Here is a 27,917-nt window from a genome sequence, read left to right as displayed (position 1 = left end):
AAAAGTTATTGGATGTTCTTTTGAAACTTCATATCCAATGGCTTGTTGAGTCTTGGGATTGTCCCTACCAAAAGTATTGACATAATAAGTTTATTTCTATGGGAGCCTTTTTGCCAAGCACACTGATTATAATTGATAAACGCTTTGGCACAGAAGAAAGTTGTAAGCAGGTTGATTTGGGTGGTTTTTTTTATTTTGTCAAAATCAAATGGACATAAACCGACATAATCCATTCAAATCTAAATGAACCAACTACCTGAATCAATCCTCTTGGTTTATATTGAATAGGATATATTTTATAGATGTACAACTGTGTCCTCGAGTTAAAAAATTCTATGGCTTACTAATAGACTTGAGCAGAATAAGTTAGCTCGACAAGAATGGCCCGTCGTTCCAATCAGTCATTCTGTCATTCGTCCATCAAGAAGTAATATGATTAGACAAAAAGAGGAGGGCAAAAAAGATAATTCACATTAAATTTCAGCTCTACAAAAGTTACAAAATGTACAATGGAAAGAATCTCATAAACCTAAACTGCAACAAGGACAGTTTTATTTTCCTTAATCTGGGAAAAGAGGGAGAATAAAGTTTATACACTCGTCAAAAATTCATTCGGACATCCCAATATTATACCATGTAGCAGAATGTTAACCTCGATAAAAATAAAAGGTAGTAAATTCTTATGCCAACTTCATCGAAGAATGCACCGAGAGATGACACCCATTAGCAGTAAGCAGCAAATTCTTTGTTCACTCCATGTAGGAAGCAAGCACGACTTTACTTCTATTCTGTCTGAGTTGTATTTATCATTGCCTCAAAAGTCTTTCCACCACCTCATCACGAGATAATAGCACTTGATTTCACTCAAATTTGCTGAAATCCTCGGCCAAGAAAACTACCTTCTTCACCTTCTGAAGTTGATAGTACTACAGTCACAGCACGTTGGAAAATCAAGCTCAAAACTTGATTAAAGCTGATGGCGAGAAGAATGCACCAACTGTAAATATCTCAGACATGCCTGATCAAACGCAAGGCGGCATCCTAGAGCCAAACATGCAGCGGTCCTTAAACCATTATACACCTCTTTGACACATCTCAAATTTTCACATTAACGTTTTTGCCGTTTTGTATTGGATCTATTGAAGTTGAACAAGCTTGACCAAGCCATCTCCACCACAGGTAAGAAATCCACTTGCGATAACTTGTATATCAGTAACGGCAGCCTGTTGCATTACGTAATTCAATGGCTTTAGCATTGTGAAAGAGTTACCTTCCACAATTACCAACAAGGCAGCAAATATTACTTTAATATAAAACACAAAGAATATCGATTTGCATTGCCTGCTATTTAAGCATCAACTTTGATTAGAACTCAATTTTTATAAGTACTTCACAAAGAAAAGAAGTTACCCGAACTACTTCACCAAAACCACGGGAACTCGGTTGAAGAAAAGTGTGTCTATCATGCAACTTTGGCCAATGATGCACTAACTTAGCTCTTTTTGCATCCCAAAGTTTTACATCTCCATCTTTACTTCCAGTCAGGAACAAACTCGTATTTGGGATAGAAGTTATCTTGGTAACACTCCCAGAGTGAGCCTTCGGTATGTACCACAGCATTCCATTTAAGTTTTGTTCACCAACGGTACCTAGCATGTTAGTATTTGAAGCATCGCTAATCCTTTCACCTTTAGGAGAGTGTTTCTTAGTCCTACCAGTGACTACGTACCGGAAGTCATGAAGTCCTACATCTCCACCTTTTCCACCAGTAACTATAAGTGGAGAAACAGACCCGCTTCCTATTTCATTATCAAACACAGAAATTGAGCGAGCACCACCTTCACATTAAAAAAAGTAAGATGCTTAGCAATATACGAACATGTCAATATCTAAACTGAAAGTTTAACAGAAAAAAGAAATAATAGCTTTGACAACAGACTACGGTATGTCATCAAAAGATCTAAACGATAAAGTTTTCCACGTAAGTCTACGAACAATGCAGGACACTGGTAAAGTGATAGGGAAAATATATGATTTCTTTATGTTATAAAACTTCCTACAATAAGCAGACTAAATAAAGACACTCCCAACTTGAAATAATAGTAAATGAAAATCCATTTCCCTTCGGTGGACAGGTTTGGCTTTATTTTCTTTTTTAATCACAATCAAGCAAGTCATATGTTCTACATAATGATTGCCCGGTCAAAAAGGTAAAATGCCCGCTTTTGGAGTTAAATATGACTTATGAGATGAATACCTTCATGACACATAATGGCTGCTTGTGATGTTTTTGGTGGAGCCAGTGTATCCCATATGACTACGTTAACTGCAGAGGAGCTATATCCAGCCACAGCTATTATTGATCCACTGGAAGTAACATAAGTGACATCCCTACAAATGTGTAATGTACACAAACTTTAGTTGATTATGAAACTTATTTGCAAGCACATCCTGTATATACATATATATTATAGTAAGTGGATTAGAAAAGATACCAAATATATTTCTTTAATATTTAAGAAGTAAAAGTACATACGATGCATGGCCATTAAAGCATAAAGACGATTCTGTTGGACAGACATTGCTTCTTCCTCCAACCTCCAACTGCCACGAGCAAACCGTCCCATCTAGCGCAGCAGTAGCAAATCTGTGTCCACATTGGTCAAACTGCACAGATGATATTGAGGCTAGAGCGTATGGTGGAGGCACATTTGCTGCAGGCAAGACACCATATGTTGCAGTAGCTCTGTCCTTCCCGAACTGCATTGGTTTAAATTTACATCATCCAAAGAAGAGTTGACAGTAAATGAGTACAGAAAATTTAAAATATGCAAGTTCCAGTTTATCGTATGTTAAACTGCAAAAATCTGCTAGTCTAGAGCAGAAAATAATATTCATTCATACCTCCCACAAGTATACATGTGTATTGGTAGAACCAACCAAGAAAAGAGGCCTAGAAGGATGACTGGAGAAAGCCCTCGTGCTCGTGTGTTCTGCTGTAGCTGGAGGATCTACAAATTCCTCAAAATCCTCTTGTGTTTCCCAACCTAAGCCAGAAGCACCCATACCAGCATAACCCGAAATACCAAATGCTCCACCTCCTGTCAAATCTCTCGCTGGCCTTGCAGGTGAACCTATACCCACAGTTGCACCACCCAACCCTAGGTGTGCCCCTTTGTTGCTACCAAGACCAACTCCAGGAAATACGCATGTTGGAGCTGGTGTGGACTCAGAGCCTGCCCACCCATTTAAATTTAGAGGCCACTCAGAATTTGACCAGATATAATCCTCTTCATCTCTGGAGGCCATCCCATCTTCCCAGCTAAAGAAAATTATACCCTGAATGCATCCATCGGAATCAAGAACCATGATTGCAGATACAAGTCACAGAGTGAAAAATAAATTATAGGAGAGAACAGCTCAATCTTCAATTTCAGATAAACAACATTGTAAAACATTGTCCATTAAGCATTATATTTAAATTAATACTCTTTTTTTTTAAAAAAAAAAGGTGATGCAACTTTATGCCTGGTCATTTTTACCAAGTTTTCACAAACTGATTATGTGAATGACATATACATCTGTAGAAAAACGTTTAGAGATCATCATCAAGACATAAACTTTGTAGATAATAAAATAGAACCATAAAGAATTGAAACAAACAGAAAACTTGCCAATTCATCCATCTCATTGAAAATTCAGAATATCACAATACAAATGATAACTCGAGGGTCAAGAATCTTTAGCACACTTTGAATTTTAATGGTTCAAATTTTTTAAATTATAAACATGAAGTTGGCATATTTTACAAGCGTATGTAAACTGTTAAAGCAAAAATGATTCTGTAAGGATCAACCACAAAATTCCTAAACTGTTAAAGCGAAGATGATTCTGTAAGGTAGACACCATCTAATCATTCAGAAAATTGAGGAAGGAACTTACATTAAGCTTAACATCTGGGAATTCTGGAAAACAGGAAAGGGAAAAAGAAAGTGAAAGAAAAAAGGCCTAATAGGAGGATGACAACTGACCTTTTTATTACTGGCAAGTGCAGCTTGTCTTCCGTCAACAGAGTTGATACACAATGCCTGCCTTAGAAAAAAAACCCCATTAAGAACGCTAGATCAAAGCTTTGGTTTCAATGATCTTTTTACTATAAGGAATATGCAAATCGCTTCTCAAGACAAAATTAATTTCTGCCTCCTCAATAAGAAGGGCATGTTACCAAGGAGAATTAAAAGTAAAAGTATAAAGAAGCAGAGAATCTCAATCCTAAGAAGTTTAGAGGACAAAACATGTGAGTGGGTTGAAAATTACCTCTAAAAGCTCTCCATTCCTCCTATATATCTCTTTAGGTTTCTGAAAAGGCATGACATCATCAAGGGTTGCCAATTCCTTTTCAGAACTGACAAGTGTTCTCCCACTGCGAAGTAGTTTACCAGGAGATCCAGTGGTATCACTGGCTGAACTATTAATAAGTGCACATTCACGACCACAAGTTTCCTCTGGCCTTGTGGTGCCATTATAAATGTCAGTCCATCTTTTAGAGAGTTTACGATCAAAACAATGCAACAGATGAACTTTTTCGTGTGCAAAGCATTCTGATACCAGATTGGGATTGGAAGTAATGCTCCATAATGTTTCAAATTCCCCTTTGTTACACATATCTATATTATACATCTCATCAGCATGATGCTTCTTATGCTCAGAAGACTTGCTAAACTGTTCAAACCAAACAACGGTTGCCACGCACAATCTCTTATCTAACTTGTATTGCAGAAATGACACCAGTTGTTTTAGTTGATAAGAAGAAGCTTGAGCAAGGACGATAGTAAGTAAAGAAGTAAAATTCGTTGATATCAATTCAATCATGTTCTTTAAAATGTCATTCTGATCAGATTTAATGGTTGAAAGACCTGGAACCCAGGAATTGAGGTTCCTAAGAGTGAGTCCACTGAAACTACCCTCTTTAGATTTATTAGTTAAAGTAGTCAGCTTATGTTTTATGAATTTGGACACGTGATGCCACAAACAAGCCCCAATTATGTGCCATCTTTCATCTCCTGGAATTGAATGCACAATATCATCATATTCTTCATTAGGCACACCTTCCAAAATTTCATGATTATAATCTACATCAGACAATAAATTTTGAGCTATCAACTCTCCAAACTGAGAGAGGAGTTGCTTCAGACGTTCCATCTCAACATCAAGAGAAGATTGTTCATTAGCCAGGAGCAGTTGCACCATTTTAAGAAGACATCTTGAGTCTCTCAGTAGCCAAGCAGACGTGAAATACAAGTCATATTCAACCAAATCAAGAATGGTCAGAAGCTTGAAAACACAATCATCATTGAGAGAATCATGTGTACTTCTCAAAGCAGCTCTTACACCCTGTAATGATAATAAGAGACCCTGAAGGTAGTACCACCAGGTATCTAAACACTTCGACCTAATTTCACCTCTGTGAAAAGATAAACTGCAAGCAATAGTATACCGTGAAGCTGAAAGAGAAATTTCTTGTGCTGTTTTCAGTAGTGCCTTGTGCAAGAGACGATGCACGAGGAAACTATAAGTCGTTAGGTTCTTGTCATCCGGGCACTCTTGAGAAGTAAATCCTTGAACGATATCATTTCCAATAAATTGTAGCCCAAGATTACACAGAAAGAGTAACATCTGATAAGAAATATGGATAGAGAATGAATATCATTTAAAAATTTAGAACCATTGACATGTGAAGCAATAAATTAAAGAGAAAATATCACTCAGAAATCCACGTACCATACTAACAAGAGAGGCAGGAAGCAGTGAAAACTTCATTTCAAACTGTGCAAACCCCACACTTAACTTGTGCTGATAACTTTCAAGAGATTTTTCATAATCCATCTCATATTCCTTCGAAAATAACATGCATCCAACAGATTCAAAATTTACAGTTGGCCAGCTGGGATGCTTCCGTATCAATTTTGAGAAGTATTGAGCTGCCAAATCTGTTTTTGCTTGATGCTCCAGATGAACTGCAAATTCCACAGAGAGCCAACTGGAGGAATCTCTGGGATATTTCTGACAGATTTTGCTTATAGTATCAAAACACTGAATATCAACCTTATTAGTCCCATCAGAAACATCAGTAATGCTCCCACAGGTTGACACGTGTTCCAAAGCTTCAAGCTTCAAATCAATCGAGAACATAAAAAAAAAAAAAGCAATCACAAAACGTACGTGGGTATGGTATGGGAGTGTTTGAAAGAAATCAATAAGCTTCCTTTTTATTTTCTTAGTGTTTTTTTCCTTAAAATTAAAAGATCCACATGTAAATGTTTGAGAACCGAAAATCTTTTTAGTGCAGATAAATGCTACAAGTAGGACTAGGACATACTGGAAGTCAATCATCCACTTCCTCAGTCCCTTTAACTATTTTGAAACCCATCATACATACTTTTAGATCTATTGGATTGCCATCAATTGGATTTTGGTTTCTCTAAAAGTATGATGCTGATTTCAAACTAAATGAATGGGAATAGAGGTTATGATTGATACCCATCCCAGCTATAATTTGGAGAATTTGGGTTGAATTGGAATAGGATTATTTCATAGGACACTTCAATGATTTCTCATCAAATTGGGTATGGTTTATGGAGTAGGCTTCCTGGGTTCATTTTGGAAATATACTTCTATTACAGCAAGTCAAGGTACAGTCTGTTTTAACGCAAATAATCTTTTGAAGTATCAGCTTGATAAAATATGGCTTAAAAATTGTCATTTATACTCGTGATGGACTGAACTTCTGTGTTAGACGCAGACCTTTTTTAAAGTAGAAATAACATCCAATTAACATCCTTAGCTGAAACATAAACTTACAGGAAGACCACTTCTGTTCAAAGCAGTAGCCATCATCAAGGTTGCAAGCTGGCAAAGGATCTCGGCAGATTGCACTCCAACTGCTTTCTTCATGCTATTTTTGTTTGCTAACAGTCGACAGTACATACCAACGCTTGGGTCTAGTAAAGCAATATGTTTACTTGAAAGAAACGGTGGACCAGTTACGGAATTAGACTCCAAACGAAGCACGTTCAGAAAGGACTGAGTGTAGTTTCCTAATTCCCACTGAAAACAGAAGGAAAGAAATTTAAGTTATTGGCATAACAGATTCGAAACACACATATATTCCATTTCTGCTGTATTATTTACACATCCATCATTTATTAAGAGGAAGCAGATGCAAATAAAACACGCATAAATTTAATGCAATTACAAATCAGATCATGATAGCTTAAAAATGAATTATTATGTATGTGGTTCAATAATATACAGATTTCCTCATTTATTGAGATTTTAAGTCAGCAAGAGGGGTGTGTTATGCAAATAATCAAATCACATGGAGTAGAAGCAATCATTTTTAAGTTGTACTAAAATTTTTAATTCGCATCTATGGGAATGTATTTTGCATTTATCCCTTAAAATGAATGGTGCACCTCAAGAATGCTTGCAAGCCAAGTGTCGCCCTTCTCAATGGCGGATGGAAGCATAAACTTTGTAATTAGGTGTTGCTGAAGAGGTCCACCACGCCCTTCAACTAGATGACAAATTACCAGTGCAAGCTGCTCATCCCCAAGGGTTTTGGCACAGACACTAACAGCAGAAGAAGTATCACCGCCAAGCAGAAAGAAAGCAACAGCTAATTCTAGTTGATGTTTCCCCAATAAAACGTAGGCGTTCTTCAAAGCTGCTGCCTTATTTTTTTCCTCCTGGAAAGTGAAAATCAAACGAAACTGCACGTCAACATCATTTGAAGGCGAAAAATGACACTGTAAGACTGTTCTCTCCAAATATCTTGCACATAACTTTGACATTTCCGAGATAGTATATAACAAAGGACCACCTGAAAGTTGCGTGAAAGAAATCCCACCAAGGGTTTATCTTTCTCATCCCTGCTAATTTTAAAAAGGCCAGCTAAAACTTGGATTCTATTAAGTGTGACATACAGAAGCATACAGTCCTTGGGATCTTTTTTCTTCAAATATTGGGATCTCGCCAGTTTCTCCATCTACATACAGCATGCACCAACAAAAGAAGAAGGAGAAAAAATATTAAATCCGTGGCAGATGAAACACTGCAATTTTTCTAAAAAAGCATCTGTTTCCAGTCACTCAAATGAACTTATGAACAGAAAGAATTATTCGTTAATTGTTTTTCCTATACTTCGGAATTTACTGTTTAGTTTTCACAAAAAGTAAAAGCGAAACACATGATGATTATGGAATCACTTTGATTTTGTATACCAATATACAATATCACCAAGTATATTACCCTTATACGCAACTGTGTTGTATTAGTAAACCAAATTCCAACACCCAAACTTCGCATTTCCTGCCAAGTTGGTTCGTTAGAACTAACTGAATTCAATAGAATTTCCTGACAATCAGAGTGATAGGCCCATCCAATCAATTTTGAGTCAATGGCCAACTCTTCCACAGATGCTGATCTACTCTCACGCCGGAGAAATTGCAATTGTTGAAACCTCAAAGCAATCCAATATCTAGAGAAAGAGAATAAATAATCATTATAGCCAGAAGCAAGAAAATTGCATCATCGAATAGTTAGTCTTAAATTTTTCGCTTCAAAAAATTAGTTAAAAGGCACCATAAAAATTTACATCGCACCATTTACATCCTCCCAAGTATAAGGAATACTACCAGTTTGAATTTACAAAGGGAGTATAATTATTATAAAAAAAAAAAAAAAAAAAAAAAAAAAAAAAAAAAAAAACCCATTGTCGCTGTAACTTTATTTTTCCACAAAACAATAACCTTATATTAAGTCCATGGCCACATGTTGACCCTGATTTTCATGCAACCTAGGAATATACAAAACATTGAAAAAGAAAATTACACTTCTTGCTTAAGAGCAATGAAACAGTAGATGTCCTTAATCATCCTTTGCTTCCACATAGAACACATAACTGGAAATTGGAACCATGGTATATACATCTACTGTGAAAGCCCATGAAGAACAAATGGAAGAGCTATAATTGGATCTCTGTGCAGTTTTCGTGATCACTGAGAGGAAAGATACTAGAAAAACTTCAGCAGTTGAAGTTAGGTTATTTCTTGGTAAATTTCAAGTGGATTTAACCAAAACTAAACAGGCAGCTGCAAATTATGAAATTTAAGACTCTCTTCCTCTATGTCAGGTTGTATTTCGCTTCAATAATTCGATAAGCTCCCAAATGCTTGCAAATTTCAAGTTCTTCCGCTCAAAATCTTTTAATAAGAAAATGTTTCCCTCACCTCTTAGAGAGTAAGATAACACAGCATAAAATCTGGGAAGTACAACAGCTGAAGGGAAGTATCCTTTGTTTATGTTCGACATTTAATTCTCAGAGTTTTCATAATTCACGCATCAAACTAACATATTGGGGGATCTCTTTAAACACAATCTAATATGCATAGTCATGCAGCTAAAGATTACATGGGCAACGTTCTAGAACTTGGAAGGATCCAATAGAAAAATATTGAAAAGAAAAGTAATAAACGTCCAGAAATCAAGAAACTATACTGTAAATGAACTTAAAGTCAATTAAAACATACCAAACTGAGAAAAAAATTAAAACAAAAATCAAGGAGGAAAACGAATGTATTGCAGGACTTGGGGACAATGAAGCAAAGGTTTTCTCCAAGCCTTTTAATAAAACAGAAAGGTCTGGCAACTTCTGAATATTAAGTATCGAGATGTTACAAAAACATTACTGCAAAGTACCTTCTTCCAGGCTCGTCAAGACTTTCATAAGCAGATGAAGATGATTTATTACTGATTTCACCTAGAAGATCCACAATTGCTAGAGTTTGTGTCTTCTCCATGCTGGTTAGCCCTGCTAATTCATATAACTTCTCAAGAGGCTCAACAAAGCTGCTGAATTCAGATTTCGTGGAGGATGGAATGAATGAATTGTCATTACTTATAGAGTCCCAATTGAAGGCCCATTGTGAAACACCTTCCTTAAATTGGGATGATAAGGAATTTGTACTCCACTGAACTCCTTTATCAGTTGAAGTTTTTATAACTCCTTCAAAATAATCCGACAAAGGGATCTCTGGAATAGTATAGGTTGAGTTTGCAGAGCTCTTTTTATCAGACGAAAGATGCTCAATGAGATGACTCAAAGCTGAATATGCACGTTTCCACTTGCCTAATCAAATCGAGGATTGCATATCTTAAGCCTGAATGAACCATTAAATTTAACTGTGCCGGACAGAAAGAGATAGAATTCTAAAGAAATTATTCAAACACAGAATCCCCAATAGTTGTTTATTTTTGCAGCTTTACCTAACAATTTAAAAGAAATTACAGTTTCTTTTCTCTTTAAGAAAACATGGAACTAAGGGTTCATGCTTTAACCAGAAAGTAGGAAAACAAAAGTGTAACCATGATTAGCTGTTGCTGATGGGGTGGCAAGTCTATGAAAGTAATTTTTGGTAAGATGTCTGTGAGAGTAATAAACTTAACAACATAATAAAAAGACAAAAATGTAAAATTTATCTAAGATGAAATAAATGGATAATTTATTATCTGTCTTCATATGTCTAATAAGGTACATCGTAATGACTTAAAAAAGAAGAAGAAGAAGAAGAAGAAGATGATGATGATGATGATGATGATGATGATGATGATGAATAAGGTAGATTGTAATGAATTATTGTACGAAGCTTTTAGAAGCCAATACTTGAGAAAACAACAAAACTTTCTGATAGGCAAGTATAATCACCTGAATATATATTAAAGAGGAGGGCCTGAGGATGAAAAGAAGAGAGTGATCCACACAATTTATCAACTACATCTGGCATGCTAATTAGACCAAGCGACCCTGGTCTATATTTGCTTTCATAAATATCATCTGGTAATGTTTTGATACCGCAACATTTATCAGCAAAAACAGCAGCAGAAATGTTGGTAGTAGTCCCATTGACATGGTGAGTTTTAGTTTCTCCAATGTAATGAGTGTTGCACATAGCATCAGGATTTGTAACCCCAAGGAACAACCATGGACTAACTATACAAAAGTAACGATCATGTAAAACTATCGCCGTGGTCCTTGGCCCCCAGCGGAAGCCACAGTTAGAAGGAAGAGTACGAGAAATCCCAATGCATATCCAAGTCTTGGCATCCAAGGATTTTGTGGTCTCTGACAAGGTGTGGCAGCCAAAACGCTTCAGGGAGTACACACACAATTCATTCTGCAAACAAATTCCCAGTAAGAACTGACCATTTCCTAAAGTTAGCCAGTCCACTGCAATGATATTGCTTTCAAAGGACAGTTCATCTTCAAACAAAAGGGTCCCTGCACCAAGGTATGCAAGCTCCCATAAATGAACATTGCTGGTTTTACATTCAAGGTTGTCCTTGCTAATTGTTGCAATCTTCCTACCACAATCAGTCAAAGACAAAGCAGTAATGGGGCCTTGATGTGTGACAACAACACAAACAAGCTCCCATGGCACGTGGAAGATTGATGGTTTTCCTACATTACTTTTCCAAAGTTTCAAACTACCATCAGCAGAGCCAGTAGCCATAATATATGCAGGGGTAGATGGTTCACCTGATGAAGATAATTTTTGCTGCACAGGAACAAAAGTTCCTTGGTGTACAACGGCAAAACTTGTAATCTGATCATGGATTTGAGAATTAGGTAACTGTGATGAGCAAGGGATTATACTAACACAACATTTTTTGGTTCCAAAAGCACTTTCAAATCTCAATATGCTGAGCTCAGCTCTATTTTCATTATCAATATCACATTTGCAATGTATTCCAGTCCCAGAGATATCATAAGCATGTAGGGTGATTTCCCAAGATAATGCCTGAAATCCTTTCATCCATACCCCTAATAACATAAATTTATTGAATTTATAAGTTATATTAATATCAGAAGGCAACAAAATAGAAAATATATTGGTCGGACCATTCTCAAAAGGACCATGACCGGTGAAAGGTATGGTACATAAGTAGTGACATTCAGTATTTTCTTCATCACTTTGGCTAATCCTAACAGCAAAAAAATCAATTCCTCTTGCATGTCCCATGAGAAGAATCAATTCTTCATCCAATATTGATGGTGCCCACTGCACACTTGTATATTTGGAGCATGAATCTTGAGTTACAAGTTTTCCACAAAGTTCCCACGTTGGAGTAAGTGTTGGAGGACCTAAGACACAGTTGGAGATACTCGATAGTGACCAAAAAAGAAGCAAGCCGTTAGAGTCCAAGGAAGCAGCTATTTTGACCTCACAATTGTACGGATGCACAGCAACATGTAAGATTTTTCCAGCGTGACCACTTAAATTCAATTGACTGCTAGATGAACACGAGAATAAACTTTCTAACCTTTTTTGGTCAAAGGATGCATCCCCTACGTCAGTTAATGTGTGAGCAGATAAAAGTGACCACACCAAGGAATTACAAGGCAATAGCTGAATCAAAGAACATATACTTGGGGAACCAGATTGGTGAATCCTTGATATTACAACTTTCTTGAGGAGAAACTTGTTACTCAAATTTGTACAGCCATCAGTATAATGACGTCCCACTTCAAATCCTTTGAGCTCTTGCTTCTTCCACAATGTGATTCGAGGGAATCTTAATGGGGATACATCATCAAGACAATGGACAGCCCAAAAAGTAACCAGTGATCCTGGACCCAAACTTATTAGCCACTCACAGTTGCCAGCCTTGTTTTGTTCGAATCCTACTGAGGATTGAACTTTCTTAGTTACATCAAAAGGTTGGCACATACCTCTAATCTCGGTTGCCCATGTTACAAATAAATCCATGCCAAGAGTTCCCTTCAATGCCTGATTTATCTCTACGACAGCAGCAACAGAAAAATGCCTTCTCGTCGACTTTCTATTATTTACATCCTTACTAAATTTTCTGACCTTTCCATTTTCAGTCTCACTCCACAATCTCACAGTTCCATCCAAGCAGCATGTCAGAAGTACATGCCTTGGTGAATGCTTGGCGAATTCAGGCCCATTAACTGAAGGCCTCCATTGAATAACAGTTATGGGTAGAGGATGACATAACTCAATTTTCACATGCCCATATTCCCCTTCACTCTGACTTACCAGCACAGATCTGCAAGCTTTTTCAGTCAGCGTATTTTCTGTCTTCGATATCCTGGCATGAGGTGCCGTTGCAAATGGCCCTTCAGTAGACCAGCTTGCAGAAACAAGAGTTTGGAGTACATCCGGTTTGAACTTCCAAGCTATTTCCCAGGACTTGTTAGTGTTTTTCCACAAAACAACCTCTACTCCACAAGCAATAATTCCATCTCCTGCCCCCGTCCACTGAATGGCCTCAACCTTCAGAGATTGCACAAGCACTGAATTCTGCCTCCAACAAAAAGAACCTGAATATGAGTAAATCAAATATAATTTAAAGGTGTCCAAAATTTAATGGAAACATTTCAATGTTATCAATCTCGCTTAGTGAACCTACTATTTCCTCGTCAATAGTTTACATTACTGTTACGGATTACCTCCATTTTCCGCAATGCTGGCGACGAATCCAAGTGAAAATTAACGTCAGAACTATCCTAGTAAATATGGCTGAACTAATTGGCAAGTAATCCAATATATCATTTTTGAATCAGTCCTCCGCTCATTTTTCTCACTAACCAACAGCAATGAAAAATTAGTAACTTCAAACTATCGCGTACCTCGAGAAGCACCCAAATCGTGGGAAAACACCCATATCCGATTGCCAGCGGCTGCAGCAAGCTCGCCCTCCGACGGTAATACGGGAGACCAAGACACAGCATTGACAGCTGATAAGTGATCGCCAGAGAGCTCCAGTACCTGGCGAAATATGGGTCCGAATTTGGTTTCATTGGGAGATAGAGGAGAAGGGAAATGAGAGATGACCAAAAGAGATGAGGCTCCATAAGCGACCCAGGCATAGCCGGCAAAGTCTGGAATCCAATCGATGGAGGAACCAGGTGGGTCCAATCTATTCGGAGCTGAAGGAATCGGCTCGGATCCTAAAAGAGGGAGAGGGAGACGAGAGATAGGATCCATCTTGGAGGCTGTTCCCGCCATGGAATTGAGTCTGATCGGAGAAGTGGATGAATTATAGTGACCGGCGACGGAAACGCATCGGTGGGACAGTTGAGCTTGGGAAGTAATGGGAAATTCCAATCTAGCTTCTTCTTCTTCTCCACGTGATTCTCATCTCTATTCGAGTAATGGAAGCTTAAGTACGATATCAACTCACTCGTTAACTGCTACAATGAGCCTAAGGTCTGATTCTCTCGTCTCACGAAATTAAAATTTAGATAATAACAAAAGAAAAATCACGTTTATTTGATTTTTCAACTTTAATCAACATCGATAATTTCTGTTCTTCCATTTGACATTTCCTAAAATTTACGAGATTAAATTTTAATTGTTTTTTAATCCTTAAGCATAATTTTCTAACTTCTTAATCTGATGTTTAATAGATGTTAGCCTATAATTCATTTTTTAAACATTAAACTCATATAGATATGTTAGTAATATATTGAATTAGGTGTATCAATCATATACCAAATCATATATATGAATGATATACAAAGAAAATGTAAAACTAAATCGGTTTCGTAGCTACTTCCTTATAAAAAGTTCATACTTTTAGTAAATCAATCGTAGTTCTTGGGTAAAAGTACACTTTAGTAAATCAATCTTATTTATAGCCATTTAGTTCTTATAAAAGATGCAGTCATATAACAATTTAATCATTGTATATCAATCTTATTCCTAACCTTGTTAAATTAGTAGTAGGATTTAATAAATTTATTGTATAAATAAATGATAAACTAACTGTACACTCTGATTTGAACACGTCGAAATCACTCATAGTTCTTGTATAAATTCATGAATCCATATTGGATATAAGAAAACGAAACAGTTGAATTTGGCTCCAGAATGCAGTATTTCAAACCAGTAGGCGAATTAGCGGGCAATTAGAAAATGGGATCGGCAGTGGCGCCATGGAAGTCCCTTCTTCTCCGTGCTTTGGAATCTAATGGCCAAATCAAGCATTCCAAATTCTTGCAGCTCGTACATTTCCCTTTCTATTTCTCTCAAGTTCAAGTTTTCTTTCTTATATATCTTCTTCACGGTCGGTTTCTATGTCGAATTTGTTTTCAGGCAACGATAGGAACTAATGGAAGGCCCTCAAATCGAACAGTTGTTTTCAGAGAATTTGAAGAAGGCACCGACAGGATCCATATTTACACAGATTCTAGAAGTCGCAAGGTTTTATTTATTTGTTTAGGGGGAAGCTCTATATTTCGTCTTAGATCGCTCAATTCATGCGGCCATTGCTGTTTTTCTATGGTTTTTGATGCAATGATTATATGGGTTTCTTGATTTTGAGGGCAATCTGTAGTTTGTGTGTTGTGTTGGTGTTTTCAATTACGTAATTCATGTGTCTGGGAACAAAACAAGCGATAAAATAAGCTCGGGGGAATTGTTTTGTGATGGATTAGGTCAGGGTTTTTTATATTAAGCATCTGGGTTTTGTACTGCAAATGAAATTCACTTTTGGTTGATTCTGCAGATTGAAGAGCTTAAGAATTGTCCATTTGCTGAGGTATCTATTCTCGTCTCTCCCTGGCTCTTAATACAGTTTAGAATACCAATTATTCGTTCATGCCAGTCTTTGTACCTTATAATCTTTGGATTACTACTGAAACATGCACCAATTTGAGTCAAATTTTCAATTTTGTATGCTTCGTTCTTTAAGATTTGTTGGTATTTCACCGATACATGGGAGCAATTTCGTATCAGTGGGAGAATGGAGGTTGTCGATGCATCATGTCTTGATGCTACAAAGTTCAAGGTTGTGGCCATGGCCCTTTCTTCTTATGACTTAAAGCTTGTTCTAAATTTTCAACGGTTCATTTATTCAATTGGGTATGGTCTTATATATCTTATTGTGGTCATTTGGATTCTGAATGCAGCAAAGGGCAGAAGCCTGGTCCTCCATTTCTCCCAAGTCAAGAATGCAGTATTTGGGACCTAGTCCAGGTCTTCCTCACCTTGCTGAACAACCAGCCAAGGAACCTTTTCTAGATTCTTATTCGGGTCCTGTTGATGCATTTTGTTTGCTGGTCTTCGATCCTGATCAGGTTTGTAATGTTTTCTTTCTAGATTAGCGCATAATTCTTGCATTTCCATCTTGTTATTTTCCTTAATGTTACCTTTTATCCTTTTTCGTTCGCAGGTTGATTATCTGAATCTGAAGAGTGAAGAAAGGAATTTGTTTAGAGCTATTCCAAGTTTTGGAGGGGAGAAATTATGGGAAACGGAGAGGATAAATCCTTAGCACTTGCACCCGGATCTGCACATATATATCCTGATAACAAGCTGCTATCATCAAATCAACTGATGCAAGTTGAAGTTGCTTATATGTGTTCACAAAGATCAGAACCCCTTTGGTTTGTTAGTACTGATGTTATTGATTGATATCAGTTTCTTGTGCCACATTGTTAGCTTTGAACACGTTGTTCATTAATCATTCCCGTGAGATTTGGTAGCTTTATTCATTTGAACTTGGATAGAGATGTGGCTAAGCAACAAAGAAAAAAAAGTGTTTATCCATTTCAACAAAGCAGATAGCAATTGGCCTTGAAAGTAATTTTTCACTTGGTGTAAGCTTTTTAGATCGGAGCATGTTCTTGAAAAGATTCTTAAAGAGTTTTTGAAGATTTCGGTATAATTTCTTTAAAGGAAAATTAGGTTTCTTATCAACAAAAAAGTAATGTCTGTTTTAAATTCAGTAGGGTATTACACATCAGAGGAGGCTTATTACTTAGAGCAAATGTTACACCTAAACCCAACTTTAGCAGATTAAAACAACAATCTGTGCAACGTTTACCAAAAATGATTTCATTAATATCACTTGTGCTTTTGATCAATAATTAGAGAAACAAACTGCCAATAACTGAATTGGAGGTTATTTATGGCTTTAAAAAAGAAAAACAAAAACAAAAAACAAACTTACAATTATTGCTTCCAATTTTTGTACAACTTCATTGAGGCATTAAAAGATGTTCACTTACATTACATGTTCCATAACTAAGATTAACAATAAAACAAAACCCAGCAACACGACGATCTTGTTCCAACTTCATACTACTCTTGTACTCTACTTGTCAAACTCCCAGATGACACCTCCATCCTCTGTAAGAACACATCAGAAAGGAAAATCAATAATCAATCGCACTGTCTTATCTTGCATAGATGTACATTAAAAAGAAAAACAGAGAGATGTCAGAAAAGATACTTCCAGGAGCATGAAAATTTATAGCTTAAACTAGCTAAAAATACCCTTTGTCAGTATTCAAAATCAGTACTAAACATGTTTCTACTCTTTTAAAATAAAATTTCATGGTTATTAAAACTGTGTGTATAATTGTGAAATCGAGCATTAATCAATTTACAACAAGAATTTGAATATGTAAAGATCTATATTCAAAACTTACTTTTAATTTTATCATTTATCCACATCTCCACCAGCATACCAGCACCGATACCACCAGCAATACAGGCCCCATAGAATGCCATGACATAAGGAAGGGGTCTTCTAGGAAGAAAATAATAATCTGGGATTTGCCTAATTTTTGTTGGACGCCTTTTCTTTATAATGTTTGTAGAGCTGGGATCTTTCTGCATATCCCCACCCACAGCTTTCCAGTCTACTCCCTTGAAAGGGTCTTTTTGCTCTACTCCCTTCAAAGGGTCGTTTTGCTCTACTCCCATAGCTATCTCTAGGTTGCTTCTAACTCAACTCTCACGCCCTTCAACCTAAAACAAAAATGACTCTCTGTTAGGAACCAGCAGATATGAAAGGATATATAAATTTACAAACAATTGTTTAGTTTATATATGGTTATAAAGATATAATTGTAAAATAATTGTTCTGAAATTTTAGAATTTGTCAGTTTTTTCTTTCTTTTTGACAATGTAGATCATTCGAGTTTTAATTCAATAAGTTGATTTCATTTTTATTAAATGATATTTGACTTATTAATAAAAGTTCTCGGGTACAATGTCTCGCTTTCTTTTCATTTCTCATAGCTATACAAACAAGAAGATTTAATTGTGGTGATCTAGCCAGTTTGGTTCCAAATGCAATTAGGAAAATGAACTCATGTCCTCGTTTTAAATCCTCCAAATCCAAACAACACATAAAATGTTCAAATTACTTTTCTCCCCGATTCGCTAAAAGCATGACTTATGTAAAGAAGAATGATACGGAAGCCTCAGCTAGTCTAAATGAATCGAATTATGAGAAAAACTTTAAACTAGCTCAAAGAGAAGATAACTACAGTTCGAGAATCCTCATCGAAATAGAGCCATACAAAGGTGAGATGCACCCAACACAAAAAGCACCTACTCCTAAAAATTCGATTGTTTCTTCCCAACTAAAAAGTCCAACGAAAGGATCTTATAAATTTATTACAGATTATCTTAGCTTAAGCATTGATAAGGTTTATCGTCTAAGCAAAAGCGAAGAAGGTTAAGTATATTACTACAAATAACAATGCACCAATCGAAAAATAATACTGGAAAAGTAAAGCGAGGATGAAAAGGCAATCACGAGTTTTTTCGCTAAGCATTTAAGCCCATTTTTCAGCTGAGATGCTTAAACGTCTTTAGCATTTAACCCTAATGTTTGCGAACTTTCTCCAATCGAAGTCCGATTATACGGCAGAACAAAAATTTATAGTTAAATCAAATCATTGCGTAAACCAAAACATCGTGTAAATGATAGCTAAGAAAAGTAGGAAAAAATGGCGATGAGATAACCCAAATCAAAGAAGTCGAGGAAGAGGGACGATTGCAAAAACTAAAAATAGAGTTGAATGGTAAACATCCAGATAGCATAAATCATATAAATGAACGGAAAATCAACAAAAACTTCAATCGTACCAGTTCAAGGCAGGTACATGAAATAGAAAAATATATGCTCTGGAGCGGCAGCGGCAGCGGCGTACGCCGGAAAGGGGTGCAGTGACCGGTAGTGAGAGGGCGGGGATGGGTGGTGGTGAAATAGGGTTTAAATCAAAGCTATGATGGGGCGCGGTGGGAGCATAACCTATGTGCATTTTGTTTCATTTTTTATACGATGAAAATCGATTTTATACATGATAGTTGCAAATGTAGTAATTATATTCAAAAAATAATTAAGTATATAACAAAATTTTAAAAAAATTGTAAATATAGTAAAATCTGTCAAAATTTATCAATGATAGGAGTCTATCACTGATAGAGTATAAGAGTCTATCAACGGTAGAAGCCTATCACCGTTAGATTTTACTATATTTGCATTTTTTTAAAATATTACTATATATTTAATAATTATTCTAAAAATTGCTACTTATTATAATTACTATTTTATATAACGAGAAAAACAAATTCCAAAAGAAGAAACCAAAAAAAGTAAATAAATTATCGTATATATTTATAAAATATAGTAAAATTTCATGTTACAATCTTGATATTTGATTATCCAGTATTAATCGTATTTAAAATTCTTTGGTATTATATTTAATTTTGATTATGTTGTATGTGGATGGAGAGTCTTACAAGCTTCAACGGTGGGTAGTTTGAAAGTTATCAATTTTTGTTACATAAAATCTAATAGATCCTCCTTATACATATATTTAGTCATTTTTACGATAGAACATTTTAAAAAATTTAGGTAATTTATGACGAATCTACTAGTCTCGAAGAGATTAGGAGAATATATAGCAAAATGATAAAATAATTATATCCTTACAACACATTAATATATGTATGGTCTCTTGTAGTGTACTAATTCATGCGATGGAACTTTCAACTAAGAAAAGTGTTTACGTTGTCTTTTTATTCTTTTACCTTAGGTGTCTACTAGACTAATTACAAAACTATTTTGAATTTTTTTCTGGTTTGAATTTTTTAAAGGATTGATTTGATTTGTAAATTTTTAATTTATCGATATGTTTTGTCTTGACCAAGTCGTTTTAATTTGTTTTGATAAAATATTATGTCTCATGATCAACGTTTTACTATTGAAATATTTTGTTGTTATTTTAGTCTTAGCAAAGTATTAACAACATTCAATTTCAAAGAGTTAGAGGAGTTGATTGGATTATTTATGACTAATGGATCTTTAGTTGGTGTTGGGTTCCAAAGGATCCAAAAGGCGTAGAATGTTAAAGTTTTAGAAATAAAAATTACTGAGTTCAGTCTCCTTTTGGTATTATCTAAGTATGAGAACACGACTCATTTTTTTACGGTTTAATCTGACTCTTCAGATGCAATCGTTGCTCTTAATGACGAGAACAGTGACATTTTGAAAATTAAAACTATTTTTTATAATGTTTTTAGTCATTTTTTTTGAAATCCCTGCACTCTTGTAATTATGGTACTGCACGTGTTTCTTTTAATTGTGTTTTTTTATTTTTATTTTTTGTTATCTTTTTTAGTTCTCATGGTTCTTCCTCATCTTTTGGAAGACCATAATTAAGCCAAGAATACCAAATCCATAATTTTAAGAATTAGTATGTATTTATTGAGTTTGTGTGTGTATATATATATATATATATATATATATATATATATATATCGTTTTAAAGTTTAAAATGGGAGGGAAAAAATGTAGATTTGGTAGGAAAAAGAGGTGCTCTATTTATGAGGTCATAAAAAGGAAGAACAAAAAGAAAAAAGAAAAAAGAAAAAAAGAAAAGAAAGAAAAGAAAGAAAAGGGAACAGAAAAGAAATTTTAATAAGAACCCCTAGCCTCCTTCTTCTTCGCCTCTCCCTTGCAGCCGCCGATTACCTCATACACTTCTCAGTAGTGTTCGCCGCCGACTAAACAGCAAAACTCACTAATTGCGACGGTGTCAGCTTGAAATTTGTTTTTGCGCATTAGACGTTTTCATTCTCGTGCCTTTCCTTGCTCCATGATCGACGACGGAGCTACCTGCGACTCGAATACCAACTTCGAACAAGTTTCCTAACATAGTTTCTTCTTCGTTTGATACTCCAACACGAACAACGAGTTGTGCATCACGGTTTCGTCGAACGGGTGTCTTGCAACAGCGTTTGAATTGGAGGTGAGCTTTCGACTATTACCCACACTTCGATTGGCTTCACATTAGTTGCTCATAACTTTTATAGTCAAGTTCACCTGGTTGTGAATAATCAATTTGTGATGGAATTTTTAGCTGTATGTTTGGAATGGTAAATGGTTTGTGACAATCTTGATCATCTCAGGTTACCATAATCCAGACGTCCTAACATCGGGTTCACAGATAAGGTCTAGAAGCCTAAACCCCGTCGTCTACGATCGATTATCACTGCGTTTCGCCAGTTGCACTCTGATCGTAGGCCGTCATCATGGGCTCCCAAAACTTGAGCAACTCAAAGAAGAAGAACAAGAAGAGTAACAAGAGTAAAGATGAGAGAAATGTTCCTTCTTTAGCCTCGGAGCAAGCTGGCATCAACAATGATCAAGCCAAAAAGAAAATTATCACTGATGTTCGGTTCTCATCCGTGCATTCTGATCCTAGGTTTCAAAATGCCCCCAAGCACAAAGCCAAGGTTGTGATTGATTCACGATTTGACCAGATGTTCGTAGATAAGAGGTTCTCTTCGTCGTCGACTGCATTGGACAAGCGAGGCAGGGTTAAGAAGGGTAAGTCGGAAAATCCGCTACGTCGTTATTATAAAATTGAAGAGAAAAGTGACAAGGATGAGGATGACGATGAGGAGGGTGTGGAGGTAGAAGAGGATAACAGTGATACTGTTGGTAGAGATGTTGAGGTAGAGAAAAAGAATCTGAGATTAGAGAATCTTGATTCAAGCAGTGAACTGGAGGAGCCAGAGTCGGATGATGATGATGATGTAGAAACCGAAGGATCTAGCTACACAACTGATACAGATGAAGGTGATCTTGATGAAATTTATGACGACGAAACACCTGAATTGCCGGTATGTTCTGAATGCGTTCATATGTTGGGTTATCTTTTGCATTGTTGCCAATCATTGCCAGCGTGTTTGCTTTTGTGAAATTGGCTGCAATGTTTCATGTTCTTATACATACTTGTATTGGCAGGTGGAAAATATTCCAGAAATTGACAAGGAAACTCACAGACTTGCAGTTGTTAACTTGGATTGGAGGCATGTGAAGGTATGCTGTTAAGGAACGTTGTTTTAGAATGAATTCGTAGCTTCAAGCAGTGTCACTTTTGTCGAAAATGAATCAACAGCTTTCTTAGGTTGTGTTTATGTCGTCAATTATTCATCTTAGGCAAGTCCAAATTGTTTACTCCAATCTTGTTCTTAATTAGTTCTTACCTCATTTTGAATCATCAGTTAGTTCCCCGTTTTTTCATTATACCTAAAGGCTAAAACAATAGAATCAAACCTCGGTGTACAAAGAATTGATAGAAAATCTTGTAACAAATGGGAAAGCTAAGCAAAGGAGAGGCTATAATGGATTGTGTCTGCATTTACAAGGTTAATGAATAGTATTGTATTGGATGGCTGAAATAGAGTGTCCATTATGTTGCCCCTTTAGAATCATTTTAATTTTCATAGCCCTACATCTTTTCTATTTTGTCCAAAGAAAAAAAAGTCACCACCTTTCTTGAACATGTTCTATTTTATAGGTTGTACAATTGTGTCCTTGAGTTTTTTAGTATCCTACGTTTTTTCTATTGTTACTTGTTTGTATGCCGACATTGTGTTGATTTCATTTATCTTCCAAGTTTTCTTTTACGATTATTGTTTGCCTTGTTTCCTTCACCCAAACATCATTCTACAATTAAAAAGTGTCCTCAGTTGCATGTCAATGTAAATAAAAGTAACATCTGTTTTATCGTATAAGCCTTGAATAGTCCATCTCTCGTCTTATTTGCAGGTTTACACAAACTTCCGTAGACCTGTGATAATGATATTCTATAGCTGCCTCATTATCTGTGCTTGACTTGCTTAAATCATGTTATGTAGGCTGTTGATTTGTATGTCGTACTAAGTTCATTTCTCCCAAAAGGTGGGCAAATATTGTCTGTGGCAGTTTATCCATCCGAGTTTGGGCTCCAACGGATGAAAGAAGAAGAGTTACATGGACCTGTTGGACTGTTTGATGACGAACAAAAGAAAAATGTTGAGGATGACGACGACGATGAAGAGATGGACAACGAGAAATTGCGAGCTTATGAAATGAGTAGGCTAAGGTATTTTACTTTGGTGCTGCTGTTTATATTCATGTTGAAATTCACTTATAGCTCATTTGAATTTTTGGTTACTGCTAAAGTTGTTAGAATCTATATATTTTAAAGACGTATAGCGTGAAGTATATTCCTTAAGTGGATGTGGGGATATTTTCTCCATGTGAAGACACAATTTCGGTCATTTTCAGATGCCAAATTTAATTGACAGCAGCAAGCTGCAAACTCTGCTTAATTACTTGTTTTAGTTTTAGATTTGTGTTTCACCATCAGTATTAAAAGTTTTATTGCCCATTTAATAAAAACTGTTTGTTTTATTGACTTCATCATCAGGTTTAGTCTAGTCATAGTAGAATAAAGTGTGTGCTCTATATACATCTTCGTCTTTCATTTAATCATAGCAATTTGTGCCATCTATACAGGTACTATTATGCTGTGGTGGAATGTGATTCTATTGCGACAGCTGATTACCTTTACAAAACTTGTGATGGAGTGGAATTTGAAAGGTCATCAAATATTCTTGATTTGAGATTTATTCCAGACTCGATGAAGTTTGAACACCCTCCTAGGGATATTGCTACAGAGGTTTGTATAATGATCATTTAATGTTACCTGTCCTCCTTGATACTCATTGCAAATAATTTAATAATTTGATATTGAAGCGACCATTTTCTAGATGAAAATATTGAAGATTTTATCTACTCCAGACTAATTCTCAAACGCATGCAAATTTAGTTAGTTGAACAATAGCTTATGGGTAAGTTTTATTTGATATGGATAACCGAATTCTTTTTAGTTCTATCCAAAGGTTTAAGGCAAAAGGCGTGGTTTAGAAAAAAGAAACGTATTATGTGCCTTCAAAGTAACCGAAGTTAGCTTGCTATGGTTGGGACTAGAGCTAGTATGAAAGAGCTTCAAAGTAACCGAAGTAACACTGTTTGAGAAAGTAGCGAGAAGATTAGTGACAATGTTTAATTTAGCTTGCTAGGATTTACATTGTGTTGCTTCCGAAGTTAGCCTTCTAGGATTTTATAAAGATTGTGTTTGCTTTCGTTGGAAGCTAATGTAAACTAATTTTCTTAAAACAATTCTTGTATTATTCCTTGAAATCTTTTGTTGGAAGTTATTGAGATTTAAAACAATTCTTGTTTTATGGATACTAATTTCTCAAAACCAGCCCCCGTTCCTTAACTAACAGTAACTAAACCAGACAGTAACTCATCTTTAATCAAGGTAAAAGCATAAAGAACAGAGCAACGTTAAAATAGAGATTAATATCCATAAAATAAAACAGAGAACCCAAAGCCAACATACTAACTGATATCAGAAGGTTAATCCATGCTGAAGTCGGGAAGGAGGGAATGATCAATAAAGCCAAAGCAGTTAACTGATCTCTAGCACTTATTGTATATAATTTGACAATTTGTTGTTAATGTCTCATTAATCAATTTTCTTAAAAATATATATTCTTTTATCATTCACTATAGGTAATTTTCTTGGATTTACTCAATATGATGTTTGTTAGTTGTTCTTGGCTTAAATCCTTTCCTTCCTTCTGTAATTGCCCACCATATAGAGCTAATTATGTGGTGTCAGGAAGGTAATAGGAAGAAACTAATAGCATCTCATCGTTGTATATCAGGCACCTTCGAGTTATGAAGTTCTGAATTTCCATACTCCAGCTCTGCAGCATAGTAAAATCCATCTTTCATGGGATGAGGATGAACCCCAAAGAGTGAAGGCCTTGAAACGAAAATTCAATGCGGATCAGGTGTGTTAAATGAAACGATGATTCTATGGAATTTCTCAAAAGCATTTCTTGTTCTCTTCTATGTCCAACTGACAATATTTTCACTTATTTAGCTGGCTGATTTGGAGCTCAAGGAATTTCTGGCATCTGATGAAAGTGAAAGTGATGATGAAAGTGATGACGGAGAGAACCAAGTGGACAAAAAGCGTAAGAAAGGAGATAAGTACCGTGCCTTACTTCAATCTGATGAAGACGGTGAGCAGGATGGTGGTCAGGATATGGAAGTGACTTTCAATACTGGCTTAGAAGATATAAGCAAGCGCATCCTTGAAAAGAAGGATAAGAAATCCGAGACATTATGGGAGGCTCATCTGAGGAAAAAACGCGAGAAAAGGATGGCTTCAAGAAACAAATCCGCAGACTCATCAGATGATGAAAGCAGTGACACTGTTAGAGAAGTAGACGAAGTGGATGACTTTTTCGTTGAAGAGCCTCCAGTTAAAGAAAGTGCCAAGGATCGAATAAAAAATATTAAAGGTAAGGAACATGTTGGGGTGGACGGGGCAGCAGAAGCAAGCAGAGCAGAGCTTGAGTTGCTACTTGCTGATGATGACGGCGTTGATACTGGTATCAAAGGATACAATTTGAAACATAAGAAGAAAAAGGGGAAGGAAGATATTGCCGAAGACAAAATACCCACAGTTGATTATAATGATCCACGGTTTTCAGCACTCTTCAATTCACCTCTCTTTGCGTTAGATCCCACTGACCCTCAGTTCAAAAGGTATCTCTAATACTAGTTACCACTGAAAACTATGAAATACTTAGATTAGAAACATCAATTTATTTCTGAATTTCCCGATATATGACCATTGCACTCACAATATCTTTCTCACCCCTCATATGAACCAATCAGGTGAAGTGCCTTGTTCGTTTAATTTCTCTCAGAATTTTCCCATTAATCTGATATACAAGTCTCTTGTTTTCAGGAGTGCTGCTTATGTTCGTCAAGTTGCATTGAAGCAGCAAAAGGGTGACGGATATCAGCCTACAAAAAGTCAGCATGGTAAGTCTTCCACAAAACAACCTGCAGCACCTGGGGAGGACGAGGCGAAAGGCGAAGTTCCTGTTAAGACCGAGGGAGATTCATCAAAGAAAGAAAAGTATGAGCTTTCGTCTCTAGTTAAATCAATTAAAATGAAATCAAAGCAACTTCAGTTGCAATCCGGTGATGGCAAGATACCAAAGAAAGATAGAAAACATCGATTTCCAGCTACGGAAGAGGAACTGCAGCCACCAACCAAGAATAAGTCAGCTAAGAAGAAGCAAAGGAAAATGTAAGATATGCGGATTGAAGTCCCTGAACTATTGATATGGTTTCAGGGTCATCCTTCGAGTTTACAAATTTTAATTCATTCACTTTCCCTAAGTTATAATCCTATGTAGACATTTATTGTATTATTGATTTATTTTTCTTTGAGTTTTGTGCCTTTCTTCTCCAGTACAATAAAAGTAGAAGAGGAGAGGTGAGGAAAGACAGGAAAAAGAGACTGTCAGTGTATCAACCTAGGAAAAAAATAGTAACATAGCCATTTTTTCCCTTCATAAGAAAGCGAGGTTAGGGACTTCAGTTCAAATATTTTTCATCACGGATATTGGCATTGAAGGTCAGTTAAATAGTTCAAGAAGAAACAATAGTTTCATTTCGTATGGTTGGCTTCTTTCAGCATATCAAGCAATAGTTTGTCACGTTGTATGGTCGTTGCTCATCGTGGTAATGCTTCTAGTTGACTCGTCAGTTTTTATGTCCAATTAGTTCGATAAGATTCTCATACATAGTTCCTATTACTATATATAGTTTTTACATGATTAATGTATGAATTACTTGAATTTATCGAGCATTTATTTGTTTCATATGGCAAGTAATTTTCTTAAAAGAAGGAGACGATCACAAATCAATTATTTTAAAAACTATAACCATTATAATCTAAGTGATTGAGAAAGTACATAGAAGATTAATGTATAAAAAATATTTTGGTGTTGTAAGATGTCATATCGGATAAAGCCAAGGAGTAGCAATTGCAAAAGTAATTTTTTCCTATCTAAAAAGAGTCGTATTCATGGAAAAGATAACCCAACAACACCAAACACAAAGATTGTCTTCAATCCCTACGCGCATTCCCTTGGGCCCCCACCCATCCCATCCATGCTACCAATTCATGTCTTAGTTTTAATTTTTTTCATTCATATACACTTTTATTTTCTTTCTTCTACTTTATCGTTGTATTAATATTCATACAATCAATTTTCTTTTAATATAGCAAAACGATGGGACTTCAAAATATGTAAAACACATGTCAATTATTACTACGATTTCTCACTTCTACTTATAAAATTTTCCTTCTTTCTTTCTCTTTCCCGAACAATATAATAATAGTAATATAGAGCAATTAGTCAAATTCTATTTACGTATTTAGGATTTGCACTGAAAAATCCTAACTAACCTAAGGGGGATGGGTCTTGGGGTGAAGAAGCTTTAATGCAAAGTAAATTAAAGACTAATTATTAATTTAAACAACGTTGAAAATAAAAGGTATTAATGACCAATAAGAATGAAGATTAATGGGATTAGGTTGTAGATTAATCAGCAATCTCAGTTGCTTATAAAACCAGTCTAATTAACAAACTCTCTCCCATAATACAAAAAAGTAAAGAAATATAAAGTTGGAATAGAGAGGTTGAGCAATCAAAAAACGAGATGAATATAATAATTAAAAAGCAAACACAACAAAGAATCAAAGCCCACTTCCTTTTCATTATTGTTATTATTGTTATTTATTAAGAATTTTTTAGGTCAAAAAGGAGAAACCCACCATATAGAATTCACACTATTCTTAATTTCCCACCAAA

At 35.8% G+C, this 27,917-nt stretch overlaps 4 protein-coding genes across 5 annotated transcripts; 2 read left to right on the top strand and 2 right to left on the bottom strand.

Annotated features, from left to right (window-relative positions):
- Window positions 1-449: 449 nt before the first annotated feature.
- On the bottom strand, window positions 450-14,304 carry LOC103483174 (uncharacterized). Of its 2 annotated transcripts, none has more exons than XM_008439650.3 (15): window positions 13,715-14,304; window positions 10,766-13,405; window positions 9,760-10,189; window positions 8,311-8,539; window positions 7,883-8,047; window positions 7,476-7,748; window positions 6,862-7,107; window positions 5,782-6,171; window positions 4,318-5,676; window positions 4,032-4,088; window positions 2,905-3,339; window positions 2,537-2,760; window positions 2,258-2,391; window positions 1,411-1,838; window positions 450-1,223 (listed from the first exon to the last, which is right to left on the bottom strand). In XM_008439650.3, exons 1-15 carry the CDS (start codon window positions 14,091-14,093, stop codon window positions 1,137-1,139), a joined length of 7,476 nt encoding a protein of 2,491 aa, XP_008437872.2. In that variant the 5' UTR covers window positions 14,094-14,304; the 3' UTR covers window positions 450-1,136. The 2 variants fall into 2 exon arrangements, with proteins under 2 accessions (XP_008437872.2, XP_008437873.2); XM_008439651.3 differs by having other exon boundaries at window positions 10,766-13,385.
- A 344-nt stretch (window positions 14,305-14,648) lies between these two features.
- Window positions 14,649-16,582, top strand: LOC103483173 (pyridoxine/pyridoxamine 5'-phosphate oxidase 2). The gene is made up of 6 exons (XM_008439649.3): window positions 14,649-15,092; window positions 15,183-15,290; window positions 15,595-15,627; window positions 15,781-15,876; window positions 15,998-16,165; window positions 16,261-16,582. The coding sequence occupies exons 1-6, from the start codon at window positions 15,003-15,005 to the stop codon at window positions 16,360-16,362; spliced, it is 597 nt and encodes a 198-aa protein (XP_008437871.2). The 5' UTR covers window positions 14,649-15,002; the 3' UTR covers window positions 16,363-16,582.
- A 438-nt stretch (window positions 16,583-17,020) lies between these two features.
- LOC103483172 (uncharacterized) lies at window positions 17,021-19,151 on the bottom strand. Its single transcript, XM_008439647.3, has 3 exons — window positions 18,972-19,151; window positions 17,522-17,843; window positions 17,021-17,219 (listed from the first exon to the last, which is right to left on the bottom strand). The coding sequence occupies exons 2-3, from the start codon at window positions 17,796-17,798 to the stop codon at window positions 17,185-17,187; spliced, it is 312 nt and encodes a 103-aa protein (XP_008437869.1). The 5' UTR covers window positions 17,799-17,843; window positions 18,972-19,151; the 3' UTR covers window positions 17,021-17,184.
- Window positions 19,152-20,771: 1,620 nt separating this feature from the next.
- On the top strand, window positions 20,772-26,487 carry LOC103483171 (pre-rRNA-processing protein ESF1). Its single transcript, XM_008439645.3, has 8 exons — window positions 20,772-21,139; window positions 21,300-22,016; window positions 22,141-22,215; window positions 23,037-23,263; window positions 23,680-23,842; window positions 24,900-25,028; window positions 25,121-25,791; window positions 25,997-26,487. Exons 2-8 carry the CDS (start codon window positions 21,423-21,425, stop codon window positions 26,346-26,348), a joined length of 2,211 nt encoding a protein of 736 aa, XP_008437867.2. The 5' UTR covers window positions 20,772-21,139; window positions 21,300-21,422; the 3' UTR covers window positions 26,349-26,487.
- The last annotated feature ends 1,430 nt before the right edge of the window (window positions 26,488-27,917 follow it).

This window comes from Cucumis melo, chromosome 6 (genome assembly GCF_025177605.1).
Source record: "Cucumis melo cultivar AY chromosome 6, USDA_Cmelo_AY_1.0, whole genome shotgun sequence".
Lineage (NCBI taxonomy): Eukaryota > Viridiplantae > Streptophyta > Magnoliopsida > Cucurbitales > Cucurbitaceae > Cucumis > Cucumis melo.
This window is presented reverse-complemented; position numbering and strand designations above follow the sequence as displayed.